This window comes from Cinclus cinclus, chromosome 12, assembly GCF_963662255.1.
Source record: "Cinclus cinclus chromosome 12, bCinCin1.1, whole genome shotgun sequence".
In the NCBI taxonomy this organism is placed as follows: Eukaryota; Metazoa; Chordata; class Aves; order Passeriformes; family Cinclidae; genus Cinclus; species Cinclus cinclus.
This window is the reverse complement of record NC_085057.1, coordinates 19,592,175-19,604,666: the sequence shown is the minus strand read 5'-3', so window position 1 is coordinate 19,604,666 and position 12,492 is coordinate 19,592,175. Positions and strand designations below refer to the sequence as shown.

Genomic DNA, 12,492 nt, shown 5'->3' with positions numbered 1-12,492 from the left:
TTATATATTCCTGTTCCATTGTAGCACAGACTTTATTTATGCATGTATCTTATCTGAAATTATTTACTTCAATCTGCTGTGGAGAAGAGTTGATTTTTTGTCCTCTTCTGTCAGTCACAGTTGCCATCAGACTCGTCTGCCCAATGGTCATCCCACACACCAGGAAAGCAGCAGTGTGGTCATCCAGAGCCTCCCTCAGGGGGCTGAAAGTAAGTCCATCAAAGAGACATTCTCTGAGTAAATTACAAATAACAAAGCAAAGGACCCATTTAGTGCCCAGCAGTTTTACCACAAGGCTGTGACTATGTCTAAAGCACAGTTAAGGGAATTACCACATTTTTACAGGATGGCTCTTTGCAACCTGTGCTTTATTGTAACATTAAATACCTGAAATTAAAATGAAACAAGTGACAGACATAATGAGTTTGATAACATCAGATGTGCTTTCACATAGCACTCTTCACCTGACACTATTTGCCAAGTCACTGCTTCCAAGATGCACAAAGCTTCATCAAACATGACACTGGAGGAATGCAGTCTCATTCACCAGTAACCTTCTGGCTGTTAGTTCAGGCAATTTCTCTCACAATTAATATTTGTTTACCTTTTAACAGGTAATTACGACTTCGAAAAAATAGATAAAATCTCAGCCATTGTATATTACCATGCATCCAACCTAACACCTTTACTCATTTTTTGCTAATTCTTATTTGCAGATTAATTTCAAAAATCCTTTAACTTACACAAGTGAGACAAGCTGAGATGCTGCTCTGAGACTGAGATCCATGACAGGGAAGTATTTTGCCAGAAAAGGTTTCTTTGAGTCATCCAGAACTCTGACATGAGCCTTAACTGTTTTTCCAATCTCCACCTGAAACAGACACGTACAGTCACTCTGTATTCAAACCACTCTTATTTACTAGCATAACCATTTCCATTTTTTTTCCTATTACACTTGTAGTAGGGTAGTGGATATAGAGCCCCAAGGTTAGATTAGCACTGATTTTAGAGACTAATCCCTGCCAGCTAGAGTTAGTGTCAAATGAAATGAATGAACTGAGGTCCTTCAGCTGGCAAGGGCATAATTAAAACATCCAGAAACATCAACATTTCTTTTGTTTAAGGTGCACCCAAGCTAGCAAGTGGAATGAGCTGGACTTTTTTCTGTTCAGTTTTAAAACCTGACATATGGAAAATGACCTTGGGGCAAAACCTACTCCTAAAAGAATTGCTCACATGCACTTTAAACAGGAGGAAATGTAAATGAGCACGTTCATATAAATTATGGATTAACATTGCTGTGTAAATGCAAAAGTTGAGATTGCTGCCACACAGAACATGAACAGGTACCCGATACTATGAGACACTTATAACCTAAAGGGATAAATTTGAGAGGGAGAAACATAGACACAGGGAGGTTTTAGTTGCTTCTCTGTTGTAGCATCTTGTCCATGTCTGATCTCGGTGCTCAGGACCAGCACAGGGAGTCAGGGCAGGCTGCATCAGCTCCTAATGCTGTTTCCAAGGCACTGACCTTGTCAACAACTCGCACATACACTTCCCGGATATCAGATACATGAATTTCAGCTTCAGCTGGGACAGGGAAAGCCAGACACAGGTCATGAATCATTACAGTCACTGATCCTGGGTGCAGAGGCTGCACCTGCAATGCCAAAAGAAAACAGCATTATAGCACTTCTTTTGTCTGTTGTGCACAGGATAAAATGTGTATCACTTTCAGGGCAGAATCAGTTGGATGCAGAAATCTCCAAGCTCAGACGCAGAGACTTCTTCCACCAAAATAAAAATCAAGCTGTAAAATGTATGTAAAAAGTAACATGCTACTGAGCTAGTGCCAACAGCCCCCAGGCACCGAGTGAATTAACAGCTCTTCATCTGGAACAGCCTGGCATCCTGTTAAGTCTCCCGCCATCAAGAGAAAAAACACACAAATCATTTAGAGCAAGAAAACTTTTCTTAATAGAGTAAAAAACAAAGGGATAAGGAAAAAAAATTGAGGACAAAGATTATGCCTATAAGGCATTGGTACTGCTTCCTGTAAGATTTGTACTCTACTCTCACTGCTTTACATCTGAGCAGCCAAAACCTGTAGCAGAACCTAGCAAGTAAGAGGACGATTGACAGATCAGGTACTTCTTTAATACAACTATTATTCCATTAATTTTAAAGAAAGAGAACGTTATACTCCTTAATGGAAAGATAATAAAAAAATGAAGAAAGAGACCTCTGGTCACAAACACAAGCCCTCAGAACTAAGCACCCCAAAGTCCCCTTTCCCAAGGCCATGCACCCACACCTTGCTCACATCAGCTCTGCAGTTCTCCTGCAGCTCCCTGACCTTGCCACAGACCTCAGGACAATCCCAGCTGTTCTCCTCCCTTTGGCCAGGGACAGCAGTGAAGCTGGGTGTCCTGTTCTGTGCTCTGAACCCTGAAGAGGGGGAGATGGCCAGGCCCCCCAGTGCAAAGGAGTTCAGTGAACTCGCAGCAGCGCCTGGCAGCATCACAGGAGTCAGCAGCAGAGCAGTGGGGAGAGCTGACATTTTGTTCTTTGAGGGCACCACTCCTACTTCTGCCTCAAAATAGAAAGAGATGTGAAGTTTTAATAAAGGTCAGTTTCCAGAACAGCAGCTGTTCCCTGAGAGGGTGGCTAATACAGGGGCTGGGCGACAGGGCAGGGGATGTGGTCAGGGGAGGGAGCTGAAATGGAGCTCAGCTGGGCCAGCAAACCAGAGAAAGGAAACAGGGAAAAGGGCAAGCAGGGTTACTGCAACTTTTAAAACTCTTCCTGTCTCAGCCACATCTGCTGTTCTCCTCTCCCATTAGGTGTCCAGTGGCACCCAGTATCCAGGGATATTGCACTGGTCACCATTCTTCACTCCTCCCCTGCTACCACCCACTCATGCCCAGAGCAGCTGCTATGTCAAAACCAGAAGGAGAGGTACAGAATTTCTCCTTGGCAGCCCCACTGAAAAGTTTGGGAATCGCTGCTCCAGATAACTTGAATTTAGTTTCTCCAGAGGAGTTTACTGCCAACTCATTCTCTGTCAACTTGGCTGCACTGGTACCTGCCATGGCAGCAGCCTGACAGAGCCTGCTGATTTCCCAGGCTGTTCTGCTGCTTCCATGGAGAAACCCAGGGCTGGTACTGGGATTTAACCCAAACACAGCATGCAGGGCTAACAAACCTGCCAAATATGTGTGGGGCTGCATTTTCTTTTTAAAATGTCGTAAAAGTGGAGTCTTCTCTCCTATAACCTGACAGGCAGTTAAACCTCTTCCTATGCTTCACAAAGCCTATTTGCTCTCACTGCTCCACTCCTGAATTCCAGATGAGAGCACTGAACTTATCTCGTGTACATCAGTTAAAGCCATCAGGGAGACCAGACTAAAAAACTGTTAAAACTTTGAACAGTGTACTATTCATTGCTCATCTCTTCTACTTTTTTCTAGCCTCTGTGCCTAGCTGGAAAAAATATTCCCACCTCATACTTAAAACAGCTAGAGACAATCACACACACAAGTTCTTTTGATATTCTAATTTCTGCCTTAGTTATCATTATTTCACAACTTTATCAGCATTACTTCTTAAAAAGACAAATCTGTACATTTACAAAAACCACTCAAGAGCATCTTGTTTCGTTTCCACTTCTTGCCTAATGAAAGCAGCAATGCAAACATGCAGTTTTATTGTTGTTAACTGAAGAATGCACTTCATATCCTGGGCCTGATGAAGTCAAGCACACCTGCACTTTAGTACCATCTTCTAGTGGAAAAATTCATTAGAAACTTTATATGGAGATCAGAATAAACTCTTTAATAGATATACATTCACTAAATGAGGATGCAATACTGTGATTAAAAATAACCTGAAACAGCACTATAGGGTAGAGGAATTTGAAGCTTTCAGAATTACTGGCCCATGGTAAATACTTCAGTACTACTTTAGAAACCAATTAATCTCATGTGTAGCTTCTGAATAATTCTATCACATTATTCTTTGTGGTGTGTTTGTGAAATCAGGAACATTTTACTGCCAAGTTGTAATGGGTGAAGTACTTGAAACTGGCTTTTATCTTATACAGAGAACACAAATGCATCACAGCTGTAATGAAACAATTTCCTGTACCTGAGGCTATACCTGAAAGTGCAAAGATCCCCTGCCTGAAGCATGACAGTGACATGCAAACACAACCAAAACACAGCTACTGCCTCTCTATCCACACCTGCTGGAAAATGCCCAGGAGTGCTGAAGCTGTGGAACAATAACCTGGTTGCCAAAAAGGTGTAAAACCACAAAATACTGTACTCACCACAGCAATGCCTTGAGTCTCCTCATGTATCACTCTTACAATATCTGGCACACTGGTATTAATGAAAAAATATCCAGAACCTTGTTGGATGAGAAGTTCTGCCTGTAAAACCAGAAAAGCATCCAGGATTAAGACTGTTATCTTTCCAGTAAAGCTGGCCTCCTCACACATCTTCTGGAATGTGAGATGTTTTCCTCCCTGTAGTTGGAAAGCAGCAGAGTAACTCCTCACCTGGACATCAGGGTGGTTGTAGATGGAGACCCCAGTAGGGCTCACTTTCACATCTTCCACGAGCATCAGTTCAATGGTGGCAGGCCCTGGAAGCACAGCTTCATGCTGCAAAGAACAGTGTTAGCAGTTACAGCAAAGAGTCAGAACACTGGCAGGGTGCTGTGTGCAGGGAGGATGTTTAAAGCAGGTAACCGAAGTTCAGAGCACAGGCTGAGGGTGTGAGATGCCCACGGGATCCAGATGGCTCAGCCAATCCTCCTGCACAGGGAAGAGCATCCTCAGGGCTGGTCTGTTCTGCACCCCTGGCCAAGCTAGAGGACAAGGCCCAGGCACTGCAGGATCAGTAAATAATATCTGACAAGCACAGATAGGGTATTAACTCTGAGCCTAAGTCATACAGAATGATAAGGCCAACACAAAAAGTTTTCTATCTTTAACTCATCTTTTTGTGATTCTTCTTAGCAGCCCACCAAAAGAAATTCTTCCTTACATGTAAGTACATGAACACTGCACCAGATGCAGGTTTAATCACTCACTCACAATAACATTAGCTCAGAAAAGGAAAAAGGTTCCTAGAGGAAGTCACTACTCTGTACCCATTTCACCTCATTAGTAGAATTATTTCCTTGATGTAGAAAGGATGTCATTCTTCCCTAATGACATAATAGGGTGTTCCACTTAAACATGAAACAACAATCAAGACATCTTAATATCCCATGTACTAGATTTTTGTTTGTGTTTTTGGCTGCAAGAAAGGAGAGTGGGCAGGTTTGAGAGCAGAATAGAGCAGCCCATTGCTGATGTACTTGAGAAAAGCAGCCTACAAAGTGCAGCAGAACTGGTATCTACAGCTGCCAAGGAGTCTTCCCAAATTTAAACACAGAGAATAGAACTTAAAAGAACTCTAGTGTTCTCTGAATTCAAGGCAAAGTTTAGAGCATTCACTTTTATGATTATTTCTAAAAGAAAGAACACTGAATATTGGTCTAACAAAGCAGAGCACAGTGAATTACAAAATGACTGAAGAACATCAAGTGTCCACATCACAGCTCGATTTTTTAATAGGAAAAAAAAAATAACCACCACCAAGTATCTCAAATAACTTCAGTAGCAAAGTAACTGTGTCTCTAAACTGTAGGCAAAATTCTTCAGGGAAAATGCATCTACATCACACTTCCCAACAGGAAAAGAGCAGAAATCTCACAGAAGAGTCAAGAACTAAGTGGCAAAAACAGATCACCTCTCAAAGAATTAACTAAGCAGATTCTACACCTGAGCCATGATGAGAGGAACCTGGCCCATAGGGCATTTCACGTTACTGGTGCCCATCTGGTACCTGCTTTGAGTTAAATCCTGTAACCTCTCACTGCATATTTTACTCTTTGCCTCAACTCTGTTTTCAAGGTATTGCATATAGTTCAAATCCACTTAAATCTTGCTTAACAAGATTAAAAAGAAATTCCAGTTAGGAAGCAGAATATTTTGAGAGTCAGTTATTGCACATGTCAGGTTATTCCACAGGCTGAAACCTGCCCTTTTATTTGGTTTAAAAAAGCGACATAAACAGAAAACTGCCACCTGTTTACACCTGCACTCTTTGTTCATCATCACCAGCTTTTGCTGTTTTTCTTCCCTAGGCTGATTATCTATAAACTAAATATTTCAGGGAGTGGCTAATGACTTGTGAAAGGAGAGCCTGGGTTTATGGCACTGTACAGTGGAGGGGAAAAAAAAAAAAAAAAGAAAAAAAAAAAGGGGACCATTAGTCAGAGCCCAGACTAACATATGGTCCATATGAGGAATCAGTCAGCTTCTGCTTTGCTCATGCAGAACTTTCCCACTCATCTTTGCAGGGGCAATAATCCATTTGCTTTCCCCAGTGACAGCTGTACAAAGCACATGGCTGCTTTAGTGAAGGACAAGCAGCAGAGATTCACCAATTCATTAAAAACCCTGAAGAGAAATAAAACTAAATGAAACACTTCTCTGTAATGCCCTTGCTCAGATGGTTAAAAAACTCCCAAGGACTTGGGATAGATTTGGTACAGATAGAAGCACCTAGTGCAGAGGAAAGCAGGAAAAGCCATGAACCAGTATCAAAGCTCTGCTGTATGAACCTATCTCCAGACTCCACTATGGAGCTGCCTCATTGGTACAGTGCTGTGTGTGGAAGAAATAAATCTATTCCAGGAACACTGGGCATTAACCACAGGGAAATGTCAAATCCCCCCAAGTGCCGGTACCGGTATTTTGGCTCTGGCTGCCTTCAGGTGGGGCTGCTGGAATCCAGTGGCAGTGGCAGAGATGGCAGCAGCTCCAAACTCATGGTCAACTACCACAGTTTGTAAGCCTAGAATGTAACAGAGATGAAAAATACACCATTTAGCTCTTCTAGGATCTTTCCCATCAGACAAGAACTTTCTCTTCATGATAGGTTCTACACATTAGACTTAGCTCCTTTTCTCTCCTCCCATCAATAATACACACACAAAAACCAGCACATTAATGTTAAGACGAAGTATGACTGAAGATTACAGTACTTTCTTTAACCAAGCTCAGACATTACCAAACAGATTTAATCCTGACCTTCAAACAATGAAATGCTCATTTAAATCAACATACCATGCATTTTCTTCTGACCATTCCCGTCTTCCTTCAGAGTCAGCTCCATTGGCAGCTCTGGCTCAATACGAGCAATGGCCTTATTTGTGGGTTCCCACACAACACCTAGAGAGCTGAAGTTGTCAAACTTCCTGCCTTGCTGGTCACAGGCAGTCAAATCCAGTATTGGATTGCGGTAGTTGGAAACGGGAACCTGAAAAAAGAAGGAATATTTTTAACTGAACAGACACAAGACGATTTTTTAATCATTGAAGAAAACACACGCTGAGACCCATGAGGTTTGTTACAACACCAATACATAAGGAACGTTCATTACAACGAGGCATCACTGCAAGGCATTGAGCTGTACTCCAACAGCCCTGAGATTATCTCTCAGAGTATGGTGCTGGTTACACCAGGTGGGTTCAAGCCCTCTATGGGCTATTTGGAGTTTGACTCCATGATCCTTGTGGGTCCCTTCCAGCTCAGAGCATTCTGGGAATCTCTGAGCTCTAAGGCATCTTCCTGGAGCATAGTTTTGGGTTTTTTTTAGCCAGTGAATTACCTTAAAACAAACAAAAAGAAACCTCAAACCAACAATAACAAAATTGAACAGCTCAACAAAATTGTTTTCAGAATACAAACAAATTACGACAAACACTGCTGTTTTTTAAAGCTCAGAATTCTGGTGTTTTTCTGATGAAGTGCATTAGTAACAGCAGTGCACCAAGGCAGGCTGACACATCATGGAGCCAGAAAAGCAGGTAAGCTCTGAGGTGGCTAATAATACACAAGAATCTCCTTCTCCTCTTCTTATTACACAGAAGCTCTTTAAAATGATTCATCAACTTTAGGGAAGGAGGATGACTTTTACATTTGCCTGGGAAGATTAACATGACAAAAGGTGGTTTACTCAGAAGCCAACATGTGACGTAACTCATTAGGAATAAAAACAGATTTGCAAAGTTCTTTATGCCTGATAATCTATGCATATCCATTGCCCATTTACTGCAGGACCCCCCCAGCCTGCTCTCTGCAGGAGCTCCCAAGGGCACCAGTGTGGCCACAGCTTCAGTTACTGCTCCTCTTGCAGCAGCTCAGATGCTTTATTTCACACATGGAGCTCCAATCACTGATTTTTCAGCTGTAAGAACACCTCCTTCTCCTGTCACTTCCCAGGCTTACCACTTGCTTGTTCTGCTGGAGCAAAGGGCAGGAGAGATCAAGCTGAGGGCTGCCATAAACAGGAATCAAAGTCAGGCAGGCAGGCACAGCACAGACAAACTTCACCACAGCAGGTTCAACCACTGGGAAGGGGTTGGTGACTGTGGGGCCGTTTCCAACTGTTAAGGTAATAACCTGGAAACAGCAAACAAGGCAAGAGTTGAGTTCAGACATGCTTTATTTCCACAGGTCTCAGTTAAACTGTGATATCAGAATGAAAACCAAAAATACAAATCCTAGGGATTTACAGCACCATTGAGACACAGGAAGATGTAAGGGGGAGCATGTTTCAAGAACAGTTCTTTATCACTATAAAAGTACTGTTCTGGGAACTACTCTTCCTATAAAGAAGGCCTTATCAAGTCACCCCAAGACATTGTTCATGTTCATTACCATCAAACTTGTTTCAAACAACAAATCTCTTGTAACTGAAAAAGGAAACAGCAGGTATTCTTGCAGAGGGAGAATAGAACAGCCCAAAGGCAACATTTATAGTGATTTCAGTCTGTTTAAAAACATCTCATCTTTTATTTTACATTCCTTTTTTAGTCTTCAGCAAAATGAAGCGGATCTAAAACCAGAGAAGGCTGAGGCAGCTCTGGTCACCTGCCTTAACTCCCATGCACTGGTGTGGGCAGTCACTCAGGTGTGATGCGCTGGGGACAGCCAGCCTTGCAGATCTGCACATCAACACCAAGGCCTGTTCTTTTTGAATCTGCACTCACAGAAATAGCTCCACTTTGCAAAGTGTCCACTGAGCAAATCCGTAAAACCTGGCAGCCCAACCAAAATGCTTAGGCCTTGCAGAATTGCAGGAGAAAAACAGCACATGGAAGCTAAAAGCTTCATGGACTGGGGAGGGTGAATAAAACAGAAGAAATCACTTCTGTATGTTGGGAGACAACAAAATCAGGTGGAGAATGAACATGGCCATGCTCACCAAGGCTGCAGGGAGAACAGAGCAGTCAGTTCCTGTGGCTGCCATTTGTTAGAATAAACAGAATTACACTGGAAGGTAACAGGGCTAAGAGAAGCAGGTCAGACAGAGGAGTCCATCAGCTCAGTAACCTTCTGCTCTGATGCTACTCATGGAAACTGAACCTGCACTCAACAGGATGTTCAATGCATCTCACAGCATAAGGCTTATTGCAGTATAAACCCATCATAAACCACTTTTTAACATAATGTTGTGAAATGCTCACTCTAAAAACTGCATCACAATGCATGAACAATGTACTTACTCAAGTTCTTTACTGGCTCATTATAAAAACATCTTGCTACATGAAGAGGCATATGGCACCATAAATCTGTCTGGAGCCAGTTCTCAGTGCCTGATGGAGGGCAACACCAAGCCCTTCTGGCACTTACCTGCTCTCCCAGGCTCCTGCACAGCACCCTAACCCAGTGCTGGTTGTTGTTTTGAGGTGTGGGAGGTTCAAGTAAAGACATGGCAATACTTTCTGCATCCTCAGCAGCAACGTTCCTGAAGAACTTGGAAGGTTCTTGGACCCATGGCATTGGTCCTCCTTCAAACAACATATCCTTAGAGGAACCCAAAGTCACTAAAGCAACAGCTGGTGGATCGATAGCCTGTAATCAATTAATTAACTCATTAAAAATTAATCATCTATTTACATAGTTTGGTTCTGCTCTGCAGAATAAACTTCCTTCTGAATGGAACAGCTGTATTGGTTATTTGGATAACGCTGTGATTTCTCCCATGCCATGGTTTGTCAGCACACTTAGTGAAAACCAGAGCTGCACCAAAATCCACATGGATTCTGTCCAGCTGGATTAGATTCAAAGGAAGCCATGGATGCAAAGGGAAGTTTTAGCTGCATTCTAATCATATCTCTCTCATGAAAAATTACAGACAGAGGAAGACCCTCAATATATTCTTCTGAGCACGGAGAGATAGTATTCTGCTACACTTTTAAAGCAGTATTTAAAACAAATTAAATAATGTCATATTGTACTTTCACTTGACAGTGCTCTCTCCAGAACAGTTCTGTGTATCCAATTATTCTCCTACACAAGTTTTACTTCAAACATAACAAATTCTGTACTGATGTGCATCCCTGGGAAAGCCTGTGCTGTTCATCACCAGAGCAATTAACCTGACATTTAGTATACAAAAACCATTTCCAGTCGGTGTTTCACATCATTGTATTACATCATTATAACCACAAATTTGTAAGATTTGCACTAATGCTTTTTTCATCGTGGGGGAAAGCTATGGTCAAATACTCAGACTTCAGCCTGCAGTCAGTGCTAGGCCTCTGCAGATGAGGTAACAAAGCAGCCTCTTCTGTACGTCCGTCTACCGACCCTGCAGTCAGCTTCTTTCTTATTTTCTTCACTGAACCAGCCAGTGGCGGAATGTAAACCCACCCATCCGGGTTTTTCAAACCTACTCCTTCCATAACCTGCTCCCTGTCACGTGCAGGTGTTTCAGAGATGGATTGCCCCAGGAGCAGAGGAGGCAGACTCACTCTCAGCGGGAGGTAAGCGGCGATGGCGATGCTGGCACTGAGGTGCACGCGCCCGTGGGTGTACACAACCACCAGCCTGGTGTACCCCTGAAATTCAGCCTTCACTCTCACTCCACTGCAAAAATCAGCAGTTGGCTTAAGTCTTCCTGTCAGATAAATTTAAAATAGTACAACAGCTTATTTGGAAAGAAATGCCCAGGTGAGTTCATCAAATTCAACATGGCTGTTTGAAGGGAGCCTACCAGAAAGATAGAGAGAACTTTTTACAAGGACATGCAGGGATAGGACAAGGGGGTATGGCTTCAAACTGAAAGAGGGAATGTTTAGATGGGATACTGGGAAAGAATTATTGGCTGGGAGGGTGCTAGGGCTCTGGCACAGCATGCCCAGAGAAGCTGTGGCTGCCCCTGGATCTTTGGAAATGTTCAAGGCCAGGTTAGACAGGGCTTGGAGCAGCCTGGGACAGTGGAAGGTGTCCCGGCCATGGCAGGGGTGGGACCGGATGAGCTTTTAAGGTCTCTCCAACCCAAACTATTCTACATAAAAAGGCAAATATACCGTCAAAATAAAATTACTTGGATCCCCTCCCCTCTGAAGTTTGGCACTTCTGTAGGGATACAGTACAGAGCCACGAATCAGTGATTTAAGGGAGAGATAAGACTTTGCAACACCTGTCACCAATTTAACTTCCCAACCAGGGAGGGAGGTAAAGGACCTTCAAGTGGCCTGAACACGCCAGGGTTCTCCAGCTCCACCGTGAGCTCCAGGTGTGAGCAGTTGCTCAGGGGGACCAGCTCGCCCCTGTCCGCACTGGTCCAGCCACTGATCCTCAGGGGCAGCTCCAGCACCTGCCCCACGTGTGCTTCCACCTGGCAGGGAGTGAACTCCATGGCACTGGGCTGGCTCACATACACCTGTAGAAGGAGGAACTGTGTGTCAGTGCTCTGGTCCCATGCCGGCCCAAGCCCACAGCAGCTTGGTGGGCCTTCCTTTTACTGCTGTAATTTTCTTCTGCGTTATAGACTTTGAAGCGTGGACCAAGGTGTGTGCTAGCTCCAGGAGATGCCATCACCAGCTAGGAGAGGTTTAGCATCCATTAAAGAATCCACTGCAGACTGACCACAGATTTCATAACAATCACTGTGATCAAAGCTTTCATTTGCAGTATCTTAACTACTTAATCCTCTGCAACTGGCTTCAGGACACCAAACCATACGGTACAGAGTTAAAACTGTAATCTGTGTAGATTAACTACTCCTAAAACTACTACTACTAAAAACTTGTTCACTGAGGTCAGTAAGAGCTGAGGTCTGAAGAGCTGTTCCACAAAGAAAGCAGCTCCTAACACAGGAACAAAGGCATTCAAAAATAACCTATTCAGATTGTGCAACACACTGCTCTGAAAGCTCACATGGACAGAAGGCTTCTTTCTGTCTTCAGGCTTTGACTTATGTTTGAGGATAAGAAGTTTTAGCTGAAAAAAATCTTCATTCCTGTCTCAGGCTGGTAACTGTTGGACTGCTAAAAAGCAGCATCCTGGGTTGTTCAGAGCATTATTTCAGAGCGAGTGTGCAAGCTCAATTCTGAACAGATGTTAATTCCTGTCACACC

The 12,492-nt window shown here is 43.2% G+C and overlaps 1 protein-coding gene across 1 annotated transcript in view; it reads right to left on the bottom strand.

Annotated features, from left to right (window-relative positions):
• Nucleotides 1-12,492, bottom strand: part of NUP210 (nucleoporin 210) — a 47,822-nt gene that overhangs the window by 16,190 nt on the left and 19,140 nt on the right. The window contains exons 13-23 of the mRNA XM_062500751.1: nucleotides 11,597-11,795; nucleotides 10,882-11,027; nucleotides 9,758-9,979; nucleotides 8,351-8,524; nucleotides 7,187-7,379; nucleotides 6,808-6,914; nucleotides 4,565-4,669; nucleotides 4,334-4,435; nucleotides 1,535-1,663; nucleotides 744-871; nucleotides 68-203 (exon numbers count right to left, since the gene is read on the bottom strand). Of these exons, the coding sequence (XP_062356735.1) occupies nucleotides 68-203; nucleotides 744-871; nucleotides 1,535-1,663; nucleotides 4,334-4,435; nucleotides 4,565-4,669; nucleotides 6,808-6,914; nucleotides 7,187-7,379; nucleotides 8,351-8,524; nucleotides 9,758-9,979; nucleotides 10,882-11,027; nucleotides 11,597-11,795 (1,641 nt within the window). The remainder of the gene's footprint in view (nucleotides 1-67; nucleotides 204-743; nucleotides 872-1,534; nucleotides 1,664-4,333; nucleotides 4,436-4,564; nucleotides 4,670-6,807; nucleotides 6,915-7,186; nucleotides 7,380-8,350; nucleotides 8,525-9,757; nucleotides 9,980-10,881; nucleotides 11,028-11,596; nucleotides 11,796-12,492) is intronic.